Raw genomic sequence first — 26029 nt, forward strand, 5'->3', positions numbered from 1 at the left:
CGTCGAAAAGGCATTGTTGTTCAGTTTCAGACCTGCGTTTTTTATCTTCTGCAGCACGATCTTCAAGTTTGAAAGGTGCTCTTTTGCGGTCTTGCCAAAAATGATGACATCATCAACGTAGAACAACACGCCAGGGGAGCGGTCAAGGATTGTCGCCATCATCTTCTGAAATGCCGCTGGGGTAGAAACCAACCCAAAGCAACCTCTTTTAAAACGAAAAAGGCTGTCATGAGAGATGAAAGCTGTCAGATCCCTGCTGTCAGGGTGCAAGAGAACCTGACGGTAAGCGGAAGCCAAGTCAAGTTTTGAGAAGTGTGTGCCGCCTACCAAAGCGTGAAGCAGCTCCTCTGTGTGGGGCAACGGGAAACTGTCTGGAACAATAACTTTGTTCGGCTCTCGAAGGTCTACAGTCGAACCCGACTATATCGAACCCGTTTACATCGAATTATTCTATATATCGAACAATTTCTCTACACGATATAGTTACAATGATTATATATCGCAAAAATTACGCTTACATCGAACAAAAATAGCAGCGACACCCGATATATCGAACGTCAAGCGGCGGAAAGTGCCCCCGGAAGTTTGCTTTCCCTCGCGGTGGCGGAGAAAAGCCGGCTGCGCGGCTCCATCCAACTGCTCTCCCTACCGTGACCGCGCCCAACCGCGCTGCCTCGGACGAGCCGTCGGCAGCCCCCCTGCAGAAAATGATCCTGGCCCGCCCACAGCGCTTGCTCAGACAGCCAATCAGATGCTCTTGTGCCCTCGTTGCCCTCGTCATGCAAGATGGCGAAAGTGCGACTTGTCTCGCTGTTTTTGTGTGCGCCTTGTAGGCCTTCTCCCGCAGTGTTGCCGTGATGAAGCGGAAGAATTTGCCTTTCGTCGTGAAGCTCGCAATCATAAATCGTGTCGAACGCGGTGAGGAGTCGGATGTCCCCGCAGAGCACAAGATTCCGAGGAGCACTCTCGGCGCGATATTGAAGAATAAGGGGGAGATTAGGGCTAAAGCGTCCAAACTCGCGACCCAGTGCCCGTGGCGCCCGACCCGTACGCACGGCCGTGTACGAGTGGTTAATCTGAAATTGCTTCAGCCGTGCCGACTTCCGCGTGCTCGGTGATGACTGTAAATTCTGATGAATGCGACGAAGCCGTTGCCAGTGTTGCCGAAGTTTGGAGCGAACTGACAGAATTTCCGGAAGCTGTTGACGAATCAACGGTGGATGAGTTCGTGAGCGCAAATGATGTGTCGCGACACGGGAGAGCCCGAAAACGAAGACTACATTGCCAACATCGTACCGAGCACAAGTGAAAGTGGGCACAATGAGGAAAGCAACGACGGTCCTTGGCCCACATCCTCCGAAGTGATTGGTGCGCTCGCACTAGTCCGGTGCTTCTGCGCGAATGCGGAAAGTTGCGGCCTCAGCTGCTCTGACTCCTTAAGGTGGAAAAGTGCGTGCGTCGCAGGCAGCGAAATTGCCAAAGCAGAAGAAAATGCAGGACTATTTCGTGCGAAACTAAGCTAGTTTGGTATGTGCTAAGCTAAATGGTATGTGCTTTTATGACATCCAATTATTTAGCAGGCTTATATCGAATTATGCTCTATATCGAACTGATAGGCGTTTTTTTGCGAGTTCGATATAGCCGGGTTCGACTGTACACATACCCTGATGCTACCACCTTCCTTGTTAACAACAACAATGGGGGACACCCATTCAGAAGCATCAATGCGTTCGATGATGTCAAGGCTCAGCAACCTCTGAAGCTCATTTGATACTGGTGACCGGAGAGAATATGGCAGACGGTGAAGCTTCGAAGTTACAGGCTGCGCGCCTTGCCGCGTCTTGATGCGATGCGTGAACCCCTTAGCAAGACCCAACTCGGGACTGAAAAGTGAACGGAACCCATGTGCTAAGGCTGGCGGAAGAGCTTTGTTACAGGGCTGCGTGCTTGACGGTGTGGAAATGGAGCAGGATAGCGGGTCAACGACAATCGGCAGTGGAGCAACGGACGTGTATAAGCACTTGAGAGCAGAACCCTCAATGTGAAGATCTAAGGCTTTAATGCCATCAAGACCGACCAGACAAGTTCCTTGGTGAACAACATAAAAACGTAGCGAGGCTGTGCGGTCTTTAAACCAAACTTTAAACCAAACGTCTGCCCGGAAACAACCTAGCACGGGAATCGGCTGCTGAGAGTAGTCGAACAGACTAACATGTGGAGCAGGCAGGAGCAGAACGCTCTGAAAATATCGACTGAATTCTTGCTCCGACAGGATTGAAACAGACGACCCTGAATCAACAAGGAATGTCAAAGTGACATTCGCGACTTGCACTTGAATATGAATTCCACTACGCGCGGAACGTTGCACAGTTAACACTTGCTCAGCACTGCTAGATGACGAAACATCTTCATGAAATTCAATTTCATGGACTCGGCCTTGCATATGAGTTAGCTTGCGGTTGCATACCCTTTGAAAGTGGCCCTTGCGACCGCAAAACGAACAAGTCTTGCCATGCGCTGGGCACTGCGGTGCTGACGCGATGTGGCCCGGCGAGCCGCATCGGAAACAATGTGGCGAACCGGAGCGACTACTCTGTTCTCGGTTCCACTCAGGGGGGCGGTTCTGCTGTGGCGCACGTGAACCGCCCACGCTCCTCGTTAAATTATGCTCAAAAGTGGCTGCCGGTTGTGAATTCCTTTTTTTTTGAAGAATGCCAGAATGGTTTACGATGCTGCCACAATGAAATTGCTTCGACCGAAGCAGAAAGCTCCTTTAGCTCTTCAGCCGCTTGCTCAAACTGAAGTGCAATTTGAACTGAATTCTCGAATGGACGTGTGGAACCCTCGAGCAGTAACCGCGCGCATACAAGATTGGAAGCTACGCCGGCAAAGAATTGATCCCGCAGAGCATCATCTTGAGAGGCAAACAAACAATGTGACGCTAGCTCCCGTAGAGTGGCAACAAAGTCATGAACGGACTCGCCTGTGTGTTTGCTGCGGCAGTGAAATCGATGATGCTCGATGATAACGTTGCGCGACGTCGAAAACTGGTGCCGTAATACGGCGAGTGCAGAGTCGTATTTGTCAGGAGGGGCCATGACAGACTTCGTCATCGGCGAGTGCTGCGGCGCTGGTCCCTGCATGTAGCGTCTGATAAATACGCTGGCCCTCCGCCCCTAAACAATGCAAAAGAATAGCCTTGCATTGCTCCGGCTTGAATGCGGCGGCTCCGGATGCCAGCAAGTACACGTTCAACATCTGCTCCCACTGTTCCAATGGCAACGACGGACGGCTGGGCGTCGGAAGGAAAAACGGTGGCGAAGCAAGCCCGGTGAAGCTCATGGTGGCCGGATACGGACGGCTCAGCGGGGTTGGGGGTACGTTCACGACATTCTCGTCGCCAATGTGGTATTGACCGAAGATGGAAGTCAGACTCCAGCCGTCCCGAAGTAAAAAGCCGTTTATTCAACGTATACAACCATATATATATAATGAACAGAAGCGCCCCCTGGGGAATAAAGAAATGAAATGAATAACGCAACTGAATATAACAGGTATGCTTGTGTGTTTATGCTTAGTCTGTGTCTTATTTTGTGCGTAAGAACTACCGTGTTTACTCGCATAATGATTGCACTCGCGTAATGATCGCACACCTTAATTTTGTCATCAAAATTAATTGTTTTTCTTTCCCGTGCAATGAGCGCACCCTGAACTTCCCGCAGCGATATGTCGTGTGACATGTCTAGCTAATGATGATTGCGCTTACCATCTGTTGAATGCTACGCAAGTGACTCTTGAAGACATACCAAGCGGTCTGCGTGTACTCAACAGGTTTTTAAGCAGACACCCCATATCATTCCTTTTATCACTTTCTGTCCTTCCAAGAAAAAACAAGAATCTACAGCCAAACTTACCCTGGCTTTATTATTTGTAGGCTTTACAATGGTTGTGGTCAACAACAACTACAACAAAAAAAGAGGCGCCTTTTGATTTCTCTCGTCTGCACTCGTGGGCACGCAACAAATCGCGAGCGGCAACGATAGGGGCCACGTTTACACCGATACATTAGAAGTGTACCCTATTCATACGCTGACGCTTGTAATGCAGCTAAGATATTCACCCACCCTTAGCGGAAACATGCTGTATTAGGATAGCAGTGAAGACAGATGCCGCAGTTTCAGCAGCATGCCTATCATGTGTTTCTATGTCACTGGCAACTAAGTGCGCCCATCTCTGTTTTTGTCCCCTCAAAGTGTACATGGCTACGTTATTATTGCGAACTTGCAGACATTAATGATATTACTCATTACTGATACGGAAGAAACTGTTTCAAAGCGTGTAATGTACTCACGAGAAGAAAAATAATCGCGTTCAGCGCATTCGGCTTGCTCCACCAGCCGCCATTTTTGTTTTGGTGTCCTGCACTGACAGCGGCAGCCGCCTGCTGGTCATCCCGCAGCAAATACGGGTATAAAAAGAAAATGTTTATTTTCATGGGAAATTTAACTCGCGTGATGATCACACTCCTGAATTTGCATCAATTTTTTTGACAAAAAGTGCAATCATTATGCGAGTAAATACAGTATTTTGCAGCGGTTCGTCAATGTTTCATGTCTGTGCTACATGGTTTCCACAGTATTTGATGTAGGGGTGCATGAATACTCAATACTAGATTTTGAATTGAATATTAAATTGAATAATAAAAAAAAGCCAAATATCAAATACCAGAAAATTTAATGCACACTTTTGTGCTTACTAATTTCGTGCAAGAAAACTCAGTGCCATTCCACTCTGTGAAGAAGGATAACCAGTGAAACTGTGTATGTGGCCCCCTTAGCTCTTTCATTACTGAGAGAAAATGGTTGGCTTTTCTTTATGTCTCGGAAAAAAATTATTCACCATTACAAATAATATCCCAGCACACATTGCAGCATAGCATATTGTGCATAATGAAATGCTCTTTCCAAAAACATATGCTGCCAAACAAAATATTTATTAGGTAAAACAAAAATTCTAGAAAGCGCCAATTTTGCTCCTAGTTGATAAAAACAACACTAAAGAAACATGATATCTGCAAAAACATTAATATCAAAGGAAATTCAGATTATACATTTCGAAGATGAATAACCCAGGAATAGTGTTTGAAAAAATAAATGCTCAGTACGCCGCCATTATTCGGATACAAAAAAGAAACTATGACCACTTCATCGCTCATGCCATGCAGTGAAGCAGTTCCTGTATTTTGGAAGCATGGGTGCACTCCGCACTTTTTCTAGAAAGAGTCTTGTTTTTGTTCAACTTTGTGTTCCTCGTAACACATTTTGCAGTTCCGCCTTTTCGGCGCCTTCTGAGGATGGTCTGATGATAAGTCCAAGGGACGTACTTCACCAGTTCATCTAGAGTCATGCACCTCTTCCAGGCCAGATCGCTCTCAGTGTAGCTGGGCGACTACAAAATTGTGCACCCATGCATATCTGTTTGCATTTTTGCGGATTGTCTTTATCACCTCTGCAGAGAAGAGCAGTAGGAAGAAATTCCACACCGTTGTAAACTGTCTTGCACTAATCCGTAGTGCTAGGCTGAAATATGCTACGGGTGGCCCTCTTGGCGTGAACGAAAGTTTCTTTGCTGCCTATGGCAGCATATCATAACCAAGCGAAGCATGCACCCTGAAGATAATCAGTACAGCTCTCAGGTCATGCAAAAAGATAGGTAGATAAGTGCGCACAAAGAAGGAGACTGCTGAAGGCCGTAGAGGAAACTCGCAGTAAACAGCTGCGGATGTCCCATGCTGACTCAAAACATTGTTGCCATCAAAGCTTGAATCTGCTTCACTGTCATCTTCGGAATCATAACTTGAGTACTCATCACTAAATTGAAGTGCAAGTGCAACATTGTTTCGAGCACGACGCTATTCTTGCAACGCAGCTGCACGGGACGATGCCATGAGAGCGACTTTCGATAACTACGCAGTGACACCGGCAGCAGCCCTTGCCGGGATTTTACGAGAGAAGCGAAACCTAAACTCTTGGAAACTGGTTGAAAACGTCCGGCGTACACATTGGATCTGCGGCGGATCGCACACTAGTTCGCAAAAAGGTCCACCAAAAATCATAACATCGCCAGATCGCGATAATTTAAGCTGATTCTGAAAGTGCAGTGCCTGTACTAACTACTGGATGGCCTTAAGTAGATAAGAAACGGCTCAAATGTGTCGAAATCGGTGATCTAAAGCATTGATCACCGGTGATCAATTTGAATAGGCATGGTAACGAAAGAGTTAATGGCGAACGGCACCTCTGCCGCAGGTCGGCGCAGCATTTCACTATCTTTGGGATCAGCCCACGTATGGGGAGTGCTTAACGCCTGCATCACCTCCACCGTGGGTCGGCCCAGTGTTGCACTATCTTCGGAATTTTTTTCTACACGCGGACAACACTATAGTGGGAAAAGTAGCCCTTAATAGTTTCACTATAAAAACAGAGTGCTATATACGCTCAGCAGGCAAATCACATTACAGTAAAAGCTCGTTAATGCGACTCCCGTTAATTCAGAAATTTGGATAATTCGGACGGCTCTATTGGTCCCGGGCAAAGTGCATGTTAGTCTAAGGGACCAAACCATCGTTAATTCGTCAGAATTCGGCCCCGCACCGCTTAATTCGGACAAATGTTGACGGCTGCTGCTACACGAAAGTGTGGGGCCGAAAGTGAAAGTGTACACGAAAGTAAAGCAGCGCTGGCACCACAGGAGTGAAACCGAAACCTGAGAGGCATCGCCATCGTCATCTATTAGTGGGGGCAATCGCAGCATCACCGAACGTTGGCGTCTTCCTTCTTCGCTCCACTGCGCCTTCGATGCCATTTTCCCTTGTGTTGTCGAGTCGGTATCCTCTCTTCTTGCGGAGTTTTCTTTTTTCGTTTTGACCGTGTTTTGCATGCCACCACATCATGCGCTACAGTGATGGCAATGCTGGCAAAGTGGCAGAAGTACTAAGTCAAGAACTTGGCGCTAAGGTGGAAATTTTGCAGGCTTTGAAGAACGGCGAATTGCGACAGCATGTTATGACGAAGTACAACGTGAAGCAGAGCACATTTGGAACGTACGTAAAAATGAACAGATTCTTCAAGCCTTCAAAAGCGAGGAGTTTCATGCATCAAGAAAGCGGTTGCAAATCGCAGCTCATCCCCAGCTCGAAGAAGCTTTGCTCCAGTGGGTTACTGACTGTCGTAACGCGCATCTGCCTTTGAGCAGACCTCTCATTATGGCACAAGGTGAGAAATACCCTGCAATGATGAACATTGACTCGTTCAGAGCTTCAGAAGAGTGTGCGGTGAAAAGGCCAGCGTTGATGAAAGCGTGACCACTCACTGGAAAAATGTGAAGCTGCTTGAGCACATTGCTGCATACGAACCAAGTGACATGTTCAATGCAGACGAAACTGCTCTATTTTGACCTCCGCAAGTCATCGCCAATTGTTTTCGGCACAGTGGTTTTGTGAGGCCCGAGCATGCGGCAGTAGCCGACAAGGTGTCAGTCGAGTCCACTGATCATGACTCCCCGACCTTCGATGCTGCCCTTCCCATAGATGTGACTCTTCAGGACTACATTGCGATTGATGATTGTGTTGCCACGACTGGTCTCCTGACCAATGAAGAAATTATTAATGATACCACGGGCATCAGGGAAGACCATGATTCAGACAAAGAGACATGCGAGGAGGTGCAGCCATGACCTCATCGCACCTTACGAGAAGTGACGGAGGCACTTTTGATATTGGAGGATGTTTGCCGGAGCACTTCCAACAGTTTGCGGGCTGTTGGCCACTTGGAAGAGTTAAGAAAAATTGTGATTTCAGCCGGTGTCTACCCGAAAAAGCAGACGGATATTGCAAAATACTTCAGTAAATAAAGGTACGCTTCTCCAACTTGATTTTAATGTTGTTTGTCCTGTTCATTTGTTAATTCGGCATTTGGATAATTCGTACATTTTTCCCGGTCCCATTAGATCCGAATTAACGAGCTTTTACTGTACTTAACAAGAATCTTGCTAGCTATCAGTAACTTGGGTATCTATCAATTGAGATTTATAGTATGCCAGCACTGATAACAACTCAGTTCGTATATGAAGGTGTCAAAAATATTTTTTATCGATAGAAGGTCTGTTGCACAATTCTTTTTTTTCTAAATAAAGTTTACCGCTACTACTAATACTGTCAAATAGGATTAAGTGCATTTTTTCCCTCTGAAGCTGAAGAAATAGCAAAGTTGTCCTAAATACGTATGGACCTTTCAGTTTAATAGTTGGCCATATTACCCTTAATGGCAATCTTCTATTGCTTAGAAGGTACTGCTTTCCTGTTCTCCCAGTAAACAGGTGGGTTTTGCCAATATTTGTGACCGGTGCTTTACAAAGGTCAATAGCGGGGAATGCACATCGAATCACTCGACACCAACGGTACAGAGTTCTCATATCAAGAAGCACAAGGCAAGTTCCTGCGACGTACCCTGCCCTTCTCGCCCCCCTTTTTTTCGTCTGTGTCCACCTGCTATCCGTGTAAATGTGTCTGCAGCTGGAAGTCAGCGTCCTGATGCATGATATTTTCGACCCCGCCATGTAAATGCAAACCTAGTGTTATGACAGGTCGCTTTAAGCTATGAAAAGGCACTATTGTGTGCTTACGATGACATTTGGAACCTGGGTTCACCGTACAATATTTCACAAAGATGGTGGTCGTGAACATACAATGGTCATCCAGTGCACTTGCTTTCATAGGCAATGCGGTTTGTCAGCTTCCTGAGGATCGTGCGACTGCTGTGTATACGTCTGCACTGATTCGGTATGAAATCGTAACTTAGTCACCGACACCAGACGATGCGTCTCAGGTAAGGCTTAATGGACTAGACAGTGTGGCCAGTGATGTGGCTATGACAAAAATTCACTGCCGACTGTATCGATAATGGGCCTCAAAGCATCACAGAAAGCTTGCTGCTAATACGTTCCTATGGGTGGCTCACCAGTGACTGTTCGCAAAATCATGCGTAAGGGTTCGAATGACTGTCATTGAAGCGGCATTTAGGTCCGCGACTGACCAGCCGACAACTACTGCGAGTATGCGTGCCAAGTTTGTCAACGTGCTCGCATGTGGGTAGAAAGCTCCGAACTGCATGAACCTGTGTGCATGGACAGTGAACTCGCACATTCGATGCAATCAGCGTGCCTACCAGTGGCTAATAAGCTCAATTTTCACACACATGGTTCGGTGTTTTCCACATGCACTGCTTTTGTTCCCTCTGTTCACACAGCATTAATAGTTTCGTTGGGCCCGGCCGGCCTGGTATTACCTGGTATTAAATACTGCCAAAAGCACAATCTGATTACAAGGTATGCTGTAGTGGGAAACTTAGAAAATTGTGACCACCCGGGGTTCTTTAACGTCCATCTAAATCCAAGTACATGGGTGTTTTCACATTTCGCTCCCAACGAAATCCTTTTTAATGAATGGCCTCTGAGATCTGACAGCGGCTAAAATCTCAAAAGCCATCTCCAGCCAATACAGCGACCAGTTATCACTAATACTTTGCTCTCGAAGGATCATGACCAAAATCTCAAGCAAATACAAGTATCTAATAATATAATTATATCTAGGGTTTTATGTGCCAAAACCACAACCTGATTATGAAGCACGCCATAGTGGGAGACTCTGGATTACTTTTGACCACCTGGGGTACTTTAATGTGCGCCCAATGCACGGTACATGGGTGTTTTTGCATTATGTCCCCATCGATATGCGGCCAGGATTTGATCCCGTGACCTCGTATTTAGCAGCGTAACGCCAAAGCCACTAAGTAACCATGGCGAGTACACAAGTATTTGTTGGGAATGATAGGACGAAACAGTGCAAAGTGAGGACTTGATAGATCCGAACGGCCGGCCGTTGCCTTGAAGACACCACGTTTCCCACACTAAACCGTTGCAGTGCGACAACAAAATCACTGAACTCTTGCCCACAAGTTTGTTCCTGCCTTTCTGACAAATTGCTCACAAGGCCATCAGCAATTTGTCTGCAGACTCTTGGCATCGGTGTAGAGTGACTGGGGTGCCAACAGGCCGGAATACGCATAGCTGTTGATGGAGAATGCTGTTTGAAAAGCTGCTCATCATGCCTGTGCATCTCTCAATTCAGAGTCCATGTTAGAGGTGAGCTTTCCTTGGTACCAAGCACAATTAGAGGACAAGAGATGCAAGAAACTGCTCCTACTATACAGAAACAAATGACAAGTTAAGCTAAATAAGTGTGAAAATCATGCACTTTAATAAGTATATTTTCCCCATAAGCATTACATCTGGCACCTTGCAAAATCCTTACAATCGGACAGAAGAGGTTACTGTGTACCTATGGGAGCATTAAAATATTGTGCAACACTTAGCACTTCACTGTCAAATAGTGGGTGCAGAGCCCCAAAATACAGAAAATCTTGTCCTTGGCATGTGCTTTCTAATGGTCCCATAGCAGTGCTGTGGTACAATAAAATTTGTCATCGGGTGCATGTGCACAGATTGACTAGTAGGGGACCAAAGAGCATTTGCAACACAACAGCATATGCAACACAAGCAGCCTATCACACCGTCCACTCACCATCCTCGAATGTGGTAACTGATATGGGTGGCAGGCTGAGGGCTCCGTCGCCTACACGAGTATACGCCAGCACTTGCACCGAGTATGCAGTGTACTTTCGCAACTCCGTCAGGGTGGTGGTGAAAGTGGCATTGCTTTCAATGTGTTTGCGCATGGGCGCTGACTCCCTGGCTGCCTGGTACACCACCCGATAACCTTCCAGGACACCGCTGCGGTGTGTCCGAGGCACAGGACCCCAGGACACCACCACAGTGGTTGATGAGGTGGCCTTGGCTGTCACCTGTAAATACACGTCATGCTATTTTCGCAAACACAGCTATGTAGTCAGCACTATGAAAACACAGCATGTGTCATTGTAGAAAATACATACAATGTTGGCCCAAATGTGGAGGAGGAGCAGTATTGAGATGGCAAAAAGAGAACATGACTTAACGGCACCCTGTAACACTACTACGATGTGAAGTCATAGGAAACCAGCATTGTCTGTAAATAGTGTATGCTGTAAAACATACCATCATGCTGATTTAGCTAACTTTGACTAGTTTTCATCGACCAATCAGTAGAGTACAGAGATAAGATTTGTAATGAAGAAAACTAATAATTAGAAGAAAGTACATGTAAATTTTAATGATGCAAGACCATCCCAATTTATCAATTTTGTATAAATGATGAATTACAGCGGACTTCGCATAAATGAAACTTACTTAAATGATAATGCCAGACAAACGAAACAATGGTAAACTTTGGTTCACCACTAGAGGCGCAATGCTAACAAAGTTTGGTTAAATGGAGCACATCTCTTTTTGAACTCTGGTTAAATAGAACTAATTAAAACGGCCGCTTACCTCATCGGTGTATGGTACAGGAAAAATTCAACAAACATGTTGAATGGCAATACTACAGTAGAACCTTGTTCATGCATTTTGGAAAAGAAAACGAGAGAAAAAACGTACTAATTAAGAAAACGCAAGATTGGAAGTAACTAAAATATTCAGACTCAACTGTAGTTGACATTTACATGATGCGAAGCATTGCGCGAATCGTAGCAACATGAGATGCTCATGTGCACCAAGTTTGCGGGCCCTGAGACATGCATTGTCGTTTTTACGGCTTCGGCAAGCTTACATTCTTGCTCCTCAAAGTGGGCCTGGGTCAGCAGCTTCTTCAAGTGAGGAATTTTGGCTGGAAGTTTTGACGTGCCCACTCAGTGCGAATCATTGCGGTACGAGACACGGACATGCGTCAAGCTGGTAAGGCCTAAGCGACCCAAGACGCACCCTGTAGTTTTCCTACTGCCCAGTGTTTTAAGACTGCAACCAGAACATGATGCCTACGGTGCCGCCAGAACGATACATGACGCTTCCGTTGTGCCGCCTGCAGCAGGGAATGGCGGTGTGTACGAGTTATTGCCTTTTAGAAGCATGCAGTTCACTTTCAACGGCACTACGGCCGTGCGCTGTGAAACAGATAAGCGAAGATGCTCATCACAATAGCGTTGGCAGTGATAGCTGTGAATGCGGTGTGCAAAGATCCGTGAGGAGATTTTCTGGTACTGGAATAAGAAACTTTGTGTGCACCAGTGTTTTCACGCGAGACGGGCAGGCAAGTATTGTGAGGAAGCTGCTGCAGTGGGCAGCTACTGTGGGCACTGTTGAAGCTTGGGCAAGTTGGTGTGACATTCTTTTTTCAACAGCGCAAAGGACAAGGACGGTGCGAGTGCACATACACAACGCTGAACTTACAACTGGTTTTATTGAGGTAATTTGCATTGCTTAAATACGATGCCAACCAATCTCAAATGAAAATACACAAAGATACACAAAATTGGCAGGAATGACAGTACCTGAGCACAGCACTACAGTGACACATGAACAGCTGTGCACGTGTTTCCCATTTACCTTAAAGGGACACTAAAGTGAAAAATGATTTCTTCTACATCAGTAAATTACCATTCCACAACACCAAAAACACCACTCTTACAACGATAAGACGTTTGGTAAGCCAGAAAAAGCGCTAGAACGAAATACGGGTGGCGACGCCTACTTAAGTTCCTGCACCTGGGGGCTGTGACGTCTTGGATTTTGATGGCATCTTCTAGGGCCTACTAATTATATATAGCGGTACAGATTGACTACATTGTGTTCTAAAGGAACCAAATATTAAGCATGCCAAGTTTCGGGAACCTTTATTCAGCCAACGCGGCCCAAATACAAAAACATACTTTGAAATCCGTGACGTCACGCCGATGTACCGGCGCTGGGGTTTCGCCACGAAATTCAAATACTGATACTTGGACCTTCATTTTCTCATCTAATAATCAAACTAATTTTTTGAAATGACTGCCTGCAGTGTTCTCAAACAATGCTTCATTAGTCTACACTGATTTATTGTGTCGCTTTAGTGTCCCTTTAAAGAAAACGCAGTTCTTTTTCTGACAGAGCTATTGAGGTGGCATTTATGCATTTGTCTTTGAATTTGTGGATTTCATGGGCTTCAGTAATCTCTCTAGTGATTGTCGTGCGATTATCTGACAACATGCTGCGCCGACTGAAAATGGAATAACAAGGCGCTTTCTTATTCTTTTTTCTTTCTTCCCTGCAGTCTACAATGAATGCCCAGATGACCGGACGTGGTGTTGCTCACGTTGGTGTTATGTTCCCGTAGCTGGTTGTTAAGGCATCGACCAGTTTGCCCCATGTAGTGCTTGCCACAAAATAGCGGGGAAAAAAAATTATGGGGTTTTAGGTGCCAAAACCACTTTCTGATTATGAGGCACGCCGTATGGAGGACTCCGGAAATTTCGACCACCTTGTGTTTTTTAACACGCGCCTAAATCGAAGTACCACAGGTGTCTTTGCATTTTGCCCCCATCGAAATGCGGCCGCCGTGGCCGGGATTCGATCCTGCGACCTTGTGCTCAGCAGCCTGAGACCATAGCCACTGAGCAACCGTGGCGGGTAAAATAGCGGAAACCTGTACACAACATTGCTGCTACACAGTACAAAACGTTTTTGGTGCTTCTAGGCACAGCACTCCTTCCTTGTGTTGCTGGAATTTACAATGCAGCAGAGTTTTGAGAGTTTATTGGGTGCGGAAAAAACAACATTCACATTGGCACGGGAACCCACCCTTATGAGGTTATGTGGAATGCGATGCAAGTAAGGGATGTGGGGTCTCTCACACCCATGCTCTTGGGACAAAGGAACGACAACACAGTAGTGCAAACAATCACAAGGGCATTTATTGCACCTTTCATAGATCAATGCCTGCTAGCCGAGTTGCTATCCACAAAACATGCCGATGGTCGCGTGACAAATCTAGAAGTCCGACTCACCGCGACCGGAAGCGAGCGAATATGTTCGCCCCATGCTGGATCCCAACACCTGGTCGTTCGCGTGTACGGTCACGCGATTCGTGGCGCGTTCGAAGGCGGCCACGCGAGGCGGTCTCGCAGAAGCATGGGTCGGCGCGCGCGCGCGCGGTATGTCCACGCCGCGCGCCGACCCGCCGGGGAAGAGCCGAAGCGCCTGTCTCCCGGCGCCCAAGTCACCTCGCCTGTCGGCGGCGTTAGCAGCTAATTAGCAGCGCAACACTCGCGCCATCTCTCGCACTGCGCCCCAACCACATCGACCGCCGTGGGCATCACGCAGGCCACGTGGCGAAGCCGGATTACAGGAGATGCGCCATGCGGGAAAAAAATATCAGGGGACGCGCGAGAGTCGCGCATCCCCACAGGGATAACCGCAGCCTTTCTTTTTTCTTTCTTGTGCCTTTCAGTGGCTTCGCTGCGGCCTGAATTTATGATGTCTCTTAACAGGTTCTCTGACACAGCAATGAGAAGATTGGTTGGGTAGCCTGCTGCCTGGAGGCGATTTTACTAGGGCATTTAGAAAACATAACTTTGGAATGCCGCACTTAACAAGCTTGGAATGTGCAGAAGCGAAAGGTGTGAGGGGCTTCCGGCATCCTGGCTCATATCGCCAGCACACATGGCTATCGCCAAGGCACATAAAAAGTTATAAAAAGCATAAAATTCCTTCAGAAGGCATTTCATGCATGAAGACAAGCGGGTCAAGACAGGTGTAAAAAACTGACAAACCTTTCGAGACCGAGGCCTTTGTGTCCATAACTGCACGTCATAAGAACTAAAAAATAATCAACCAATCTATCTAATCATCAACAACTAAATCTATCTCGTGCACCATGACAGGCTCCTCGGCAAACTAGATGATAGCATGGCTCATGTTTTTAGATTTGTTGAGAGCGTAAACGTTTATTTTCAAATCAACAAGATTCGAATCCGGCATCTTTTTAGTGGGTCTGGGCACCCGCCACGGACGCGGTTCCGAGATCTCGAAGCGGCTTTCTCGGCTTGCTGGACGGCCCAGAGTTGTGCTGTCAGGTTTGAGCTGAGGTGTGCGGTCTTCCAGCGCGAGCGGAGGCTGGCGGTGGAACAGACGGAGGGGTTGGCAATGCCCGACTTGTTTGTTAAAGGAAGTCTACTCGACGTGGTTTTCCTTTTTATTCCATGTGTGTAATACACTTGTATGCTTCTGTTGTATGCCTTGTACATGGGGGCTTTGGCTTGTTTCAAGCAAATTGTGTGGCTTTTTGCCCAAGCTTGCCCATGTCTGCATGATGTGAATAAATTCGAATTGAATTAAAGACGAAGAGCTGGCATGCCATAAAACGCAACAGATGGGTGGCGACATCTTCCCACACTAGCAGTCCATGCGCTTTGCATGAATGTGTACTAGTGCAAAGGCTTTTTCTAAAACTCTGAGGATAAGCATTTAGTTGATTCCTGGCTGTAAGTACCAAAATATTATTTTTTAACAGCGAATGCGGCAAAAGACAGCCCAGTTCCAGCCCCAATACCTGGGAAGGGCCAGCAGAGGGGGCCGCTTCACGGGTGCGCTCAGATGAGATGGCACTGGCACTGCTGGCACCCACATCATTGAAAGCCACCATGAACACCTCATAGGGTGTGAATGCCTGCAGGTTGTCCAGCACCACGCTGTTGGCATTGTGATCCTCGACAACAGTCCACTTGAAATCAGGTTCATCTGTGTGAGAGGTGAACATGCAGTCTGTCCAGAAGGCCATTGCAAAGGAAGATTAGATGCTAAGGAGGAAAATGAACTTACTGAGAACAGAATTTCCAGAGATTGTGTAACAGTAATTTTTTAGCCAGCCTGTACATGCATGCATGCTTGGTCTGACTAAGCTAAGACATCTAGGTAAGTCATTCCGAAATTCTACAGGTAGGTGTTTGGTAGGCCAATCTCTAATGTTGTAAAAAAGCTGTCATATTTACACCACCATTCTGTTTACATCACTGGGATCGTTGCGGTTAAAACGAATTGATGATTGCTCAATCTTTCCTGACATTTCTATAACTCAACCCCAACAGTATTAATGATTAAAGGCCAACTCCAACAAAATTTTTGACTGCGTAAAAACCCCAGTTTCAGATAATTTGGACAAGCAATAGCCTCTGCGCAAAATCTTATGCTTGAAATACAAGTCAGTGCGTCACAAACAGCTCACAAAAATAGATGTTTTTCATACTGAAATTGAAAAGAAAAATGCCTCCATTATCACCCGGCGGAAGTTATATACAGTGAAGAATGCTAAATGTGCGGTATAGTCCAGCTTAATGTAGACACGAACCACGCGTGGTGCAGTAACACTACATAGATGAAAATTGGATGCTTCACGGTATAGCATGGCTGGCGCAGGAACAGAAGACGTCCTATTGCACGCCGGAACAGCTGGAACAGGGTGCATCGCTCGCTAGCTTGCCAGACCAGCAGCATGCTGTTCGGGTTCACTGAAGCGAGCGTGTTGCATTTGTGCCTTCGACAAACAATGATGCGCTCGCTCGCCACACACTTGTATGCTAGTGCAGCAACAACTGATCGCCATGCTGCTGGGAGTAATGTTTAAAGGGACACTAAAGGCAAATACCAAGTTGACGTGGACTGTTTAAATACCATTCCAGAAACCTTGCAACACTTTCATGCCAAGGAAAGACTTAGTTTACGAGAAAACTGCATCTGAAGGGTTTGAATACCGTTTTCGAAATTCAAATCTCCCGCTGTCCAACCGGAAGAGTGGCGACGTTGCATACGCCATCACCGCCCTTTGCTGCCGTCGGTTAGTAAAATGTCGCCCGACAGACGGCAGTACCGAGCCAAGACAGAGCGGTGGATTCGCTGCTACAGCTACTTTTTTGTCAAGTGGCGTAGACCGTTTGGGCATCCCGCGACATCACATGGAAGTTGGATTCTTTGCCACTTGCAGTTTGTGCAAGTTTCGTGAGCCACCAAAGCCAGCGCAGCACTACATGATAACAAAACTACTGGAACACGAAAGAGTGGGCAGCGTAGAGTCGAGCGATAACTAAACCTTTTGACTGCCCGTGTTGTCAAAGGGAGTTTCAATGGGTTGTTTTTTCTAAAATCATATAGAACTGGACAAGTACCATTTTATCTCGTCTTATAATACAAGTATGTTTTTTGAAACGAGTTTTGAGTAATAGTGAAAAAATTTAACTGAGGACTGCTTTCGTCACCGGGTAAGTACTTGAATGTCCCAGGGGAGTCTCTAATCACGTCCAGCATTTACCTCAATTTCTGCATTATTAAGGCTCTGTTCGTGATAATATTGACGTCTTAGAGATTCTCTAGCACTAATCTATCACTTTAGTTTGACTTAACATTTGCCTTTAGTGTCCCTTTGAAGAGCAGGGTAAAATTTTGGTGATCTTAGTGCCTCCAGCATGACGTATCCAACTTCACCGACCACCGCCTGGCACGCTGAAAGCGTCCGACTTGTCAACTGATCAGATAGATTTGACCAATCAGACAACTGTCGCCATCCGTAGTAAAGAATAATAAGTAGCCGAGGCTTGGCACAGCCGGGCTCGGCTTGGCTCGGTGCTAAGTGTGCGTAAACTCATGGCCAGACAAGCTGGACTGTGGCCATGATAAAACTTTGCCCATTTCACTCTGGCGGCATGGCATTCCTGCATGGCATGTCACCACATATATACCATGTCCTCCACGCCGCATTCTTCTGCGTGGAAAATGCAGCACATGGTTTCTGCTCATTTTTGGCGCTGTGTTAGAAAAGATTTTGTTCGTCTACTTCAACGTGTCCGATGTAGAGACAAACGAAATACCTTGTAGATGATGCACTGCTGGAAATGATCACTCGAGAATATCGCCCTTGAATACAACTTACCTTTGAACATTACCTTTGGTTTTCGTGCACCATCGCGGCATATACAGTCAAACCTCAATATAAAGAAGTAGATAAAATCGGTAATTCACTTCATTATAATGAAATTTCGTTGTATTGAAATTCGACCTTTTATGCAAATAAGTACAGTCGCTGATCGATTTTTCTTGCACAAAAAGGGGCCACAGAATTTTCTGAATTATTGGCAATCGAAAAAAGCAAATTTTAATGAGAAAACAATTGATTTTGATGAATTTGGGAGTCGGAGATGAATGATATGGTTTCACGCCACGTCGACGATATCTTCGCATTGGCAGTACCAATTAAGTGAAGCCAGCCACGCCTTTGTGCGCACTCCGCCCCTGTGGCTGATAGCTTCATTTGCACCGAGAAGACGCTATCATGAAAAAAGTCAGCAGCAGGGAGTGAGTCCTTCGTCTACTCTCGCTCTAACGGGTTGCCGAAACTCTAGATTACGCCACCTCCAATACTAAACGTGCGGCAAGACAGCTTACATGATGCCAGGCCGTCTCAACATGCCAACTCTTTCCACATGGGGCAGATTACCTTTAAAGCAGGGTGCGTGGATGCGGATGCGCTCAGCGGCGCTTACAGCCATGAGCAGCCATGACCGAGATGCGCGCCAGAAATCCAGACGCGCGACATATTACCTCTCTCCCCACCCCTCGTGCGTACTTGATCGCATTACCGCGAGCTCGCTCCCCTCCCCCTCTTCCACTTTGCTCGTGCGGGAAGGCGGCACTTGAGAAGCCACCCCCTTTCTTGTCTCACCCTCGGACACTTTCACTTGCACCTAAAGCACAAAGTACGCAGGGCATGATAGGATCTTATCAAACTTAGACTTTACACGGAACATGATGCGGTTCTACTTCGGCAGCCATTCTTGTCGTGCCGCCAGATGCACTGCCGCTTTGCCGCCAGGTGCATGCATCGTTTGTATAGGTGCTCTTTAATAGCTGCTAATGGTGAAATTAGGCAATTACTAGCCCTGCAGCTTTGCCAAGATTACTTTGAGAGTATATGCTAGGCATTTATAGTCAATTTAGCCCAAGTGAAATCTTGTTGCAGTTGGCCTTCAGATCAATGTTGTGCTTATGTCACCTTTGCTGCATGCCATTCCTTTCTGCACTGTTCGTAAAATGCATTCTTACAAACCAGCCTGAAACAAGCCTGTGTTGCAAAATACTGGTGAGCTGTCGGACTACTTATAACAAAGTATTTTTTTACCTTTTATAACCGTGATGCCAGCTGGACATTCCGAGGAGCTCAATAATCATACTAAGCAACAGCAAGGTGGGCAAAGGCACTCTTGCGGCACATGGGAACCCATAGATCTGGGGGCACACGGAGAAACTGCTCCCACTCTCCTGCTTCTACAGTGACTGCCACTGCCAATATTGACTAACAGTAAGTCCTCTTAAAGAGTCTTCAAAGAGTGTACAGCTAGCAGGCCCACTTAAAGCAAGCGCAACAAACACATTTCAAAGTTCTTCCTTGAGCATGCACCCGTTATCAAGCAAACAGCCGACTCACCCTTTGCCCTAAAGGAAACGTTGTAGCCCCGGGGAACGCCATACCAGTCAACCTGAGGCAGTGGCGTCCAGCGGACGCGCAAGGCATGAGCATTCACGGCCCGCACAGTGACGTTGCGTGGGGGATGTGCCGGAGGTGCCTGGATGGTCTGGAACCACTGGGAAGGCTCGCTTGGTGGGCTGGGCCCTACCACATTGGTGGCCATAAGGCGCAGGCGGTACTCCGTGAATGGCACCAGCGGGGACACATGCAACGTCCGCGCCCCGGGGGCACTTGTCTGCACGCAAGATACCACTTATCACAATAGTGGTAGCTGAATTCAACTTGGGGCCTGCCACAGTGCATAGCTGTTAAGCTGAACATCTGGTAAAATGCAGATTTCCCAACAGGCTCATTCAAAAAGGGACATATAATTGAACTACAAACTACAATGTATAAAATGTATTCTATGGTAAAAAGAGCAGCTTATTAACTGAGAAATCTGACCACCTGCTCCTAAGAACACACAGCACGCAATGAGCACATTATAAAATTTTCTAATTATGTTTTACTGCATTCACTTGGACGACTGATGAAGGGGATCAAGACTGGTGTCTACTTATACACTGACAAGGGGCCACACTCTCCAATGATGCGCACCCTTGTAGTTATTTGCTCAGTCACGTGGACTAGTGCTGACCTCATGGACTGGTATCCACTGCTCAGAGCGTCGTGTTTGGGCTTCCACAATCCAGCGTGTGATGGAGGTGTTGCCGTCAAAGCCAGGTGTGAATTGAAGCATCACTGAGAATGGCCCAATGTTGGACACAGCCAGGCGTCTTGGTGCTGTTGGCAACACTGAAATACACACGTTGACACACTTTATTAAATAAAAAATAGTAACATTAAAGCAAATCACAACTGTAAGAGTAAAATATTTAACTATAAAATACTACACTGATAATTCATATTATCTTTGATAATATAATTATCAGTAGAGCATTTTGTAATTCAAACTTGCACAATTTGTATTGAACAGCAACTCATGCTTACTGTATGCACAGCTACATGCATCTCAGTGGGGCAATGCTCTCTAATTTGAGCAGATCAGGGCGTACAACAATTCAAACAAGATTCCTCAATTGCACCTGCCACTTATTGCAGAAACTTGATGCTTTAGGGAAAACTTCCTATGCCATGCTATCATATACACTGGCACATGCTGTTGCAGGACTGCGTAAACGCCAGAATCACATCACCCTGGCACAACAGCAGTTACCCTTTTGATTTGGCCATATGCTGCTTTGTAAGCAATCGGCCGTGTTCTAGTGACTCAAATGAAGACATATCTGAATCTTGCCTTTCCAAATACAACAGAACCCACAATAATGAAAGCCCATGACAACAAAATTCTCACCACAACAAAATAATCTTGTATCCCCTGCTAATGCCCATAAGTTTCAATGCATATCATATCTCTCAACAATGAAATATCACTAAACTGCAATCCCACATTAATGATATTTGCTGTAATAATAGTCCCCATATTACCTACCTGTGAAACACTTACAGAGTCGAAAAAGTGCTCAAATACATTTTCTGGCCACTGAAATTCCATAAATTACCGACACAGCGTGCTTTGTGTGCCACCCTTTTTGGAACAGCAAAACAGCAAAGTGGCAAAAGTTTTTGCACGTGCTGAAACACATAGCTGCTGCTTTGTTCATCAATCATCAACTTTGTTCAAATAGCATGGTCACGTTACCATTGATTTTACTGATGATTTGCATGCATAATGCATGCATATTTTGCGGCTTGCATGCGTTCAAGTGGGCCTGTGGTGCGCAGAGAAAGCAAAGTGTTGCGAAAACAAAGAAGTCCATGTCCCACTGATGCAGCCATTTTTGTGGCACTTGAGATGGTGGCTGCATGGGCAGCCACATTTCTGCCCTGATTAAGAACTCCAGCAGTCATCGTCTGAGGATTTGGCATTACCATATGGAGCCCATACTCTCGGCCCATCATTTTTGAGGATACAATAACCTACTAGATTTTGCGGTTAACAATGGACGCGCCAGCGTCTATGGCGGACACAGGCAACAATATTTCTGGCAATATGCCAAAACAGTAAGCTTCGAGAATATTGCTCCATGCCATCGCCACCATCGCTGACTGATGCACGGGGCGCACTTTGTGCTGTCAGCAATGCAGCTGTGGATAACCTCAAGCAAGGCTTGCCGAAGTAGGCTAACAGAATTCTGACAGTAAACTTTGGCTTTTCAGCACACTTCCTTTCTGTGCTCTCTCATTTTCCAACAACGAAATTCTTGCTAACACAAATTTTTCACCTTCCTTGCCGATTTCGCTATTGCAGAGTTGAAATGTAGGTGAATGTTTTACCCTGAAATAAGGATTCTGTGCGTTCATGTGTCCTTCCCAAGGAGAAAGCTACAAGCCTTCATCTATCTATCCATCAACTATCCTCAGCAAAGGCTGTCAGCATGGTATCGATCTGCATCAGAGTCTCACAGATCGAGCTGGGCACAGCACCATTTCACAAGAATGGAAGCTGTCCTTACACGATTATATATATGCATCTGCAGATGAGAGAGAGAGAGAGACAAAATATACACCACAAGCACATTTCTGTGCTCTCATGTACTCAAGTTTCTTTCGCACCATAGCATCTGTCATAACCATGCACCACACCGAAGCCTCAGTACGCTTACCTGGTGGGATGCCGGATTTGATAGATGCCTCGATGCTTGGGCCAGCCCCGATAACTGTCCACGCAAAGACCTCGATGGTGTACCATGTAACAGGGCGCAGGCCCCGCACGGTGGTCTCGGTCTCGTCAGCCGTCAGGTTGCGCAATACTGCTGACCCAAGGTCATCTTTGATCCAGTACCTGAGGGTATAGCCTGCAAAAGGGGCAGGGAGGTCATTATTGTACACTTAATTTTAAAGAAAGTGGCAGCTTAACCCAAAAGGCAAAACATTGACAGTGCTAGCAAGGTTTAGCGTCAAGCTTGGACTCCTTGGACAGTGTCGTAACTATATGTGGGTGCGCCATGTTGGTAACTCCTCACCACATCAGAGCTGTGATGAGGAGAGACAACAATGACGTTTCAGGCATCACACCTTGATGGTGCACGCGATGACACTGACAAGAAAATGTCGTTGTTAGCCAGTACTCGGTTCCAAGACAGCAATTATTTTTGCTCAACATTAATCCTACCCAGTAAAGTATAGTGAGTGTCATATTTATAGGTCTTGCCAATTTTGAAAAAAAAAAAAATAAATGAAAAAGATGGTCCCAATGAATATTACATTCTTCAAAAGATGATGTTTTAACTTCTGTACAAGAATGTTGTTGACAATGAAAGCCAATGGTGAAAAACTTGTGATTAGGTAATGCCACATGTCACAGGTGTTGCACATATGTGCTAGGTGGAGAGATGCCTACATTTGTGTTCAGAATCTGTGCGTCATCTGAATACAGTAAAACCTAGTTACTACGAACACCACATTAACTAACGTTTCAGATTAACGAACTCTTCAGAAATTCCTTGCTGACTTCTTATAGTTTCAACGTAAAAATATTTCAGTACTATGAACTTCACAATACCAAACTTTTCAGAATAATGATCACCCAGGAGAATGTTGACTAGTAACGTAGGTACATCTCTTCCTTCTTTCTGGACACACCTCTTTCTTTCGCGTGTGGTGAAATGTAACCTCCGTACTCGCGGGGAAGCCACACAGTCGCACTTTGCACTTTCTAGACGGCGTTGTCTATGCGCACTAGCACTTTCAAATAGTTCAGGGAGGCTATTCTGTAAGTGTCCACCTAGTGGACATGTCCATTTCATCTGCTGCTGAAGTGTTGGATTGACTGGGGGCATCAGCTCCTTATGACGCATATCCCAACTCAGCCAACCAGAACTCCAGCAGAAGACGAAATGGACATGTCCACTAGGTGGACAATTATAGAATAGCCCCCTAGGTGAATCCACCATGAGCAAGACAGTTGTTGTGTCCACGGGAAGAAATGTGAAAAACAAACAAGAAGCAAGAAACATTGCCCTTTGGAGCTGACGTAGAGCTACCGTTTTGTTGGTAGTTTTCTCAGCGTCAGCATATGTGTTGCGTGCGTCACTATCATTATACGGTGCTTAGATGAAACGTGATGGAGGAATCTATGGAAACTATCAACAGTGGGTGCCGAGAGCCAACAGCGACGCTTTCATGGATAGCTCATATGGTGACAACTTATGAACTGATGGGTTGATGGGTGGAATGGTTAATTTTGGGGCTTTCGCTATAACGATCTTTCACAATAATGAACAATTGTTCATTATTGTACCACGGTCCCCTGAAGTTCGTTATATCGAGATATCACTGTGGTCAGAAACTATAGCTGCCCACACAAAATAGCATTTCGTTCTGCTTTTGTAATGATGACACAGGCACATGAAAGTCATATGTGTACATTCTCAAGTTGTGCCAAACCATGATATGATTAGGCACGATGTAGTGGGGGGCTCTAGATTAATTTTAACACCTGGGGTTCTTTAACGTGTACTCTATGCATGGTACACTGGTGCTTTTGCATTCTGCTCCCATTAAAATGCAGCCGCTATTGCCAGGATTTGATCGAGCACCCTTGAGCTTACCAGCGCAATGCCAAAGCCACTACACCACCACGGCAGGTTGCAAGAGTCGCACTTGTGGCCAGCGCGTACAGTATGCCCTGTAGGCGCACAACTGCAAACCTTCTTGCCTTTACGTTATTTGGAATGTTTATTCAACCTCTTTTAATAATTGCTAGTTTTGTTGATATCTGTATGTTTACAAGGCGATACGTTTATAAGAAAAGGCATTTGTTTCTGGTTTGATCCCTGAACCAGGACAAATTTTTTTTCAACTGTGCCCAATACAAAATATTAAGGTATGAACAAAGGCACATAAAAAAGTGTGACTTCCGCTATGCACATAGTGTGCCCTCCCGATCCTCCACAAACGCATCACCGCCACTTTTGTGAAGCAGTGCCAATCTTTGACGAGCCACACCGTTTCTCGATATACCACTCAGATTACTTATGCCTCTGAATATCATCTCCGTGTCAAGCCCAGTCAATGAGAGTGTACATTGTACTAGCCCAATAAAATGGCCAGCAATGCGCACGTGACCCTTGTTACAAGTAAAATATGTAGGATAATATTTGTGCCTTGAGGCATGAGTCCCCATAAGCTTATCAAGAACTTTTGCCAAGGTGCTGGCATTTAAATAAAGCAATCACACAGTAATCTCCCGTCATAATGAAGTCAGCGGGACGACGAAATATTTGTTATAAGCGGCAATTTGATATAAGCGACCACTCGAGAAAAGCTGAATCAGTCGAGCTTTAATTGTGCCACAACTGCGAGGAAGTCAACATACAATGTATTCAGTGAAGCAAAACTTTATTCAGGTGCAAAAAAGGCAGTGAGCTATGGCTGTTTCAAGTTCTTACTGGGTGCAAGCAACCCCTGCTCTAATTTATTAGATCAAGCATTGAACAAGGCCGTGGTCGCTACCCATGCATTCAAACTTATTTCGCAGCAGGCGTAGATACTCCCTCGTCTGCACCATAGTTGGCACTTCACGTAGCTCTTCTGCTGGCTCTTTGTCCTGATCAGGGCCACCAACAGCGTCAATTAGTATCTCTGCATCTGTCACTGGGGCAACCACAACAGCAGCAGTGTCAGCCAACGTGAATGTCTCGAAGTCGCCTTCTATTGGCAATTTTATGAACAGCCTAGTACAGAACGGTGCAAGTCCGGTCAATCATCAAGCTGGTCATTATCAGGGACGCTGAAGGGGGGGGGGGGGGGGCGTGCGCAAAGCAGTTGGCGACCTTCAAAGGTGCGAGTTCTTTCCATGAGAAGTTCAGCAAATGGATCGAACCAAGAAAATCAATTTTGTACCTCTTGCTGGTGTCATACTGTGAGCATGCACTGCAAACTAGCCTAGCAGTACAGCTTCCGGGTGGTCTCAATGATGCCCTGATTCACCAGTTGCAGTTCTGCGATTGTGTTTGCAGGCAAAAATTCCACAGCCTCGAGGTTATTGATCTTCCTGCAGCTCAGACAATTAACAATTATGAAAAGCACTTGCCGATTCTCTGCATTAAACCATCTATCTAGAAGGCGCACATAGTCTTCAAAAATAGCAGCAGTCATCCATGGTCGCTTATTACTGCTGTAGATGCATTCCTTGGGAATAGTTGCATTTCAAAAGTGCTGCGGCTTCTCCGCCTTCCCCAGTATCAACAAGGAAAGTGAGTCCTCGCCTGTTACATTGGCACCAAACAGCATCGCGACATGCTCCTTGCTCTGTTTTCCTCCAGAGGAGGATCCGCCAGCCATAGTGAATGTGCGATTTGGTAGCATCTTGTACAAAAATGCAGCCTCATCTAGGTTGTACATGTCTTTGTGTTCATACTTTTCAAGTAGGGCTTGGAGTCGATGTTGGCACCATACGTCTGCAGGTTCACGGCTGTGCTTTTGCCAATGATCAACTTCAAGGTCACAAAGTATCGTTTCTTGAACTGTTCAAGCCAGCCACTG

At 46.1% G+C, this 26029-nt stretch overlaps 1 protein-coding gene across 3 annotated transcripts in view; it reads right to left on the bottom strand.

Annotated features, from left to right (window-relative positions):
- sdk (sidekick cell adhesion molecule) overlaps nt 1-26029 on the bottom strand; it is a 144098-nt gene that overhangs the window by 49842 nt on the left and 68227 nt on the right. For all 3 annotated transcript variants that reach the window (XM_075701064.1, XM_075701063.1, XM_075701062.1), the window contains 5 exons: nt 22147-22338; nt 20118-20275; nt 19439-19715; nt 15518-15705; nt 10640-10919 (listed from right to left, as the gene is read on the bottom strand). In XM_075701064.1, coding sequence (XP_075557179.1) covers nt 10640-10919; nt 15518-15705; nt 19439-19715; nt 20118-20275; nt 22147-22338 — 1095 coding nt within the window. The remainder of the gene's footprint in view (nt 1-10639; nt 10920-15517; nt 15706-19438; nt 19716-20117; nt 20276-22146; nt 22339-26029) is intronic.

Source organism: Dermacentor variabilis, chromosome 8, assembly GCF_050947875.1.
Source record: "Dermacentor variabilis isolate Ectoservices chromosome 8, ASM5094787v1, whole genome shotgun sequence".
NCBI lineage: Eukaryota > Metazoa > Arthropoda > Arachnida > Ixodida > Ixodidae > Dermacentor > Dermacentor variabilis.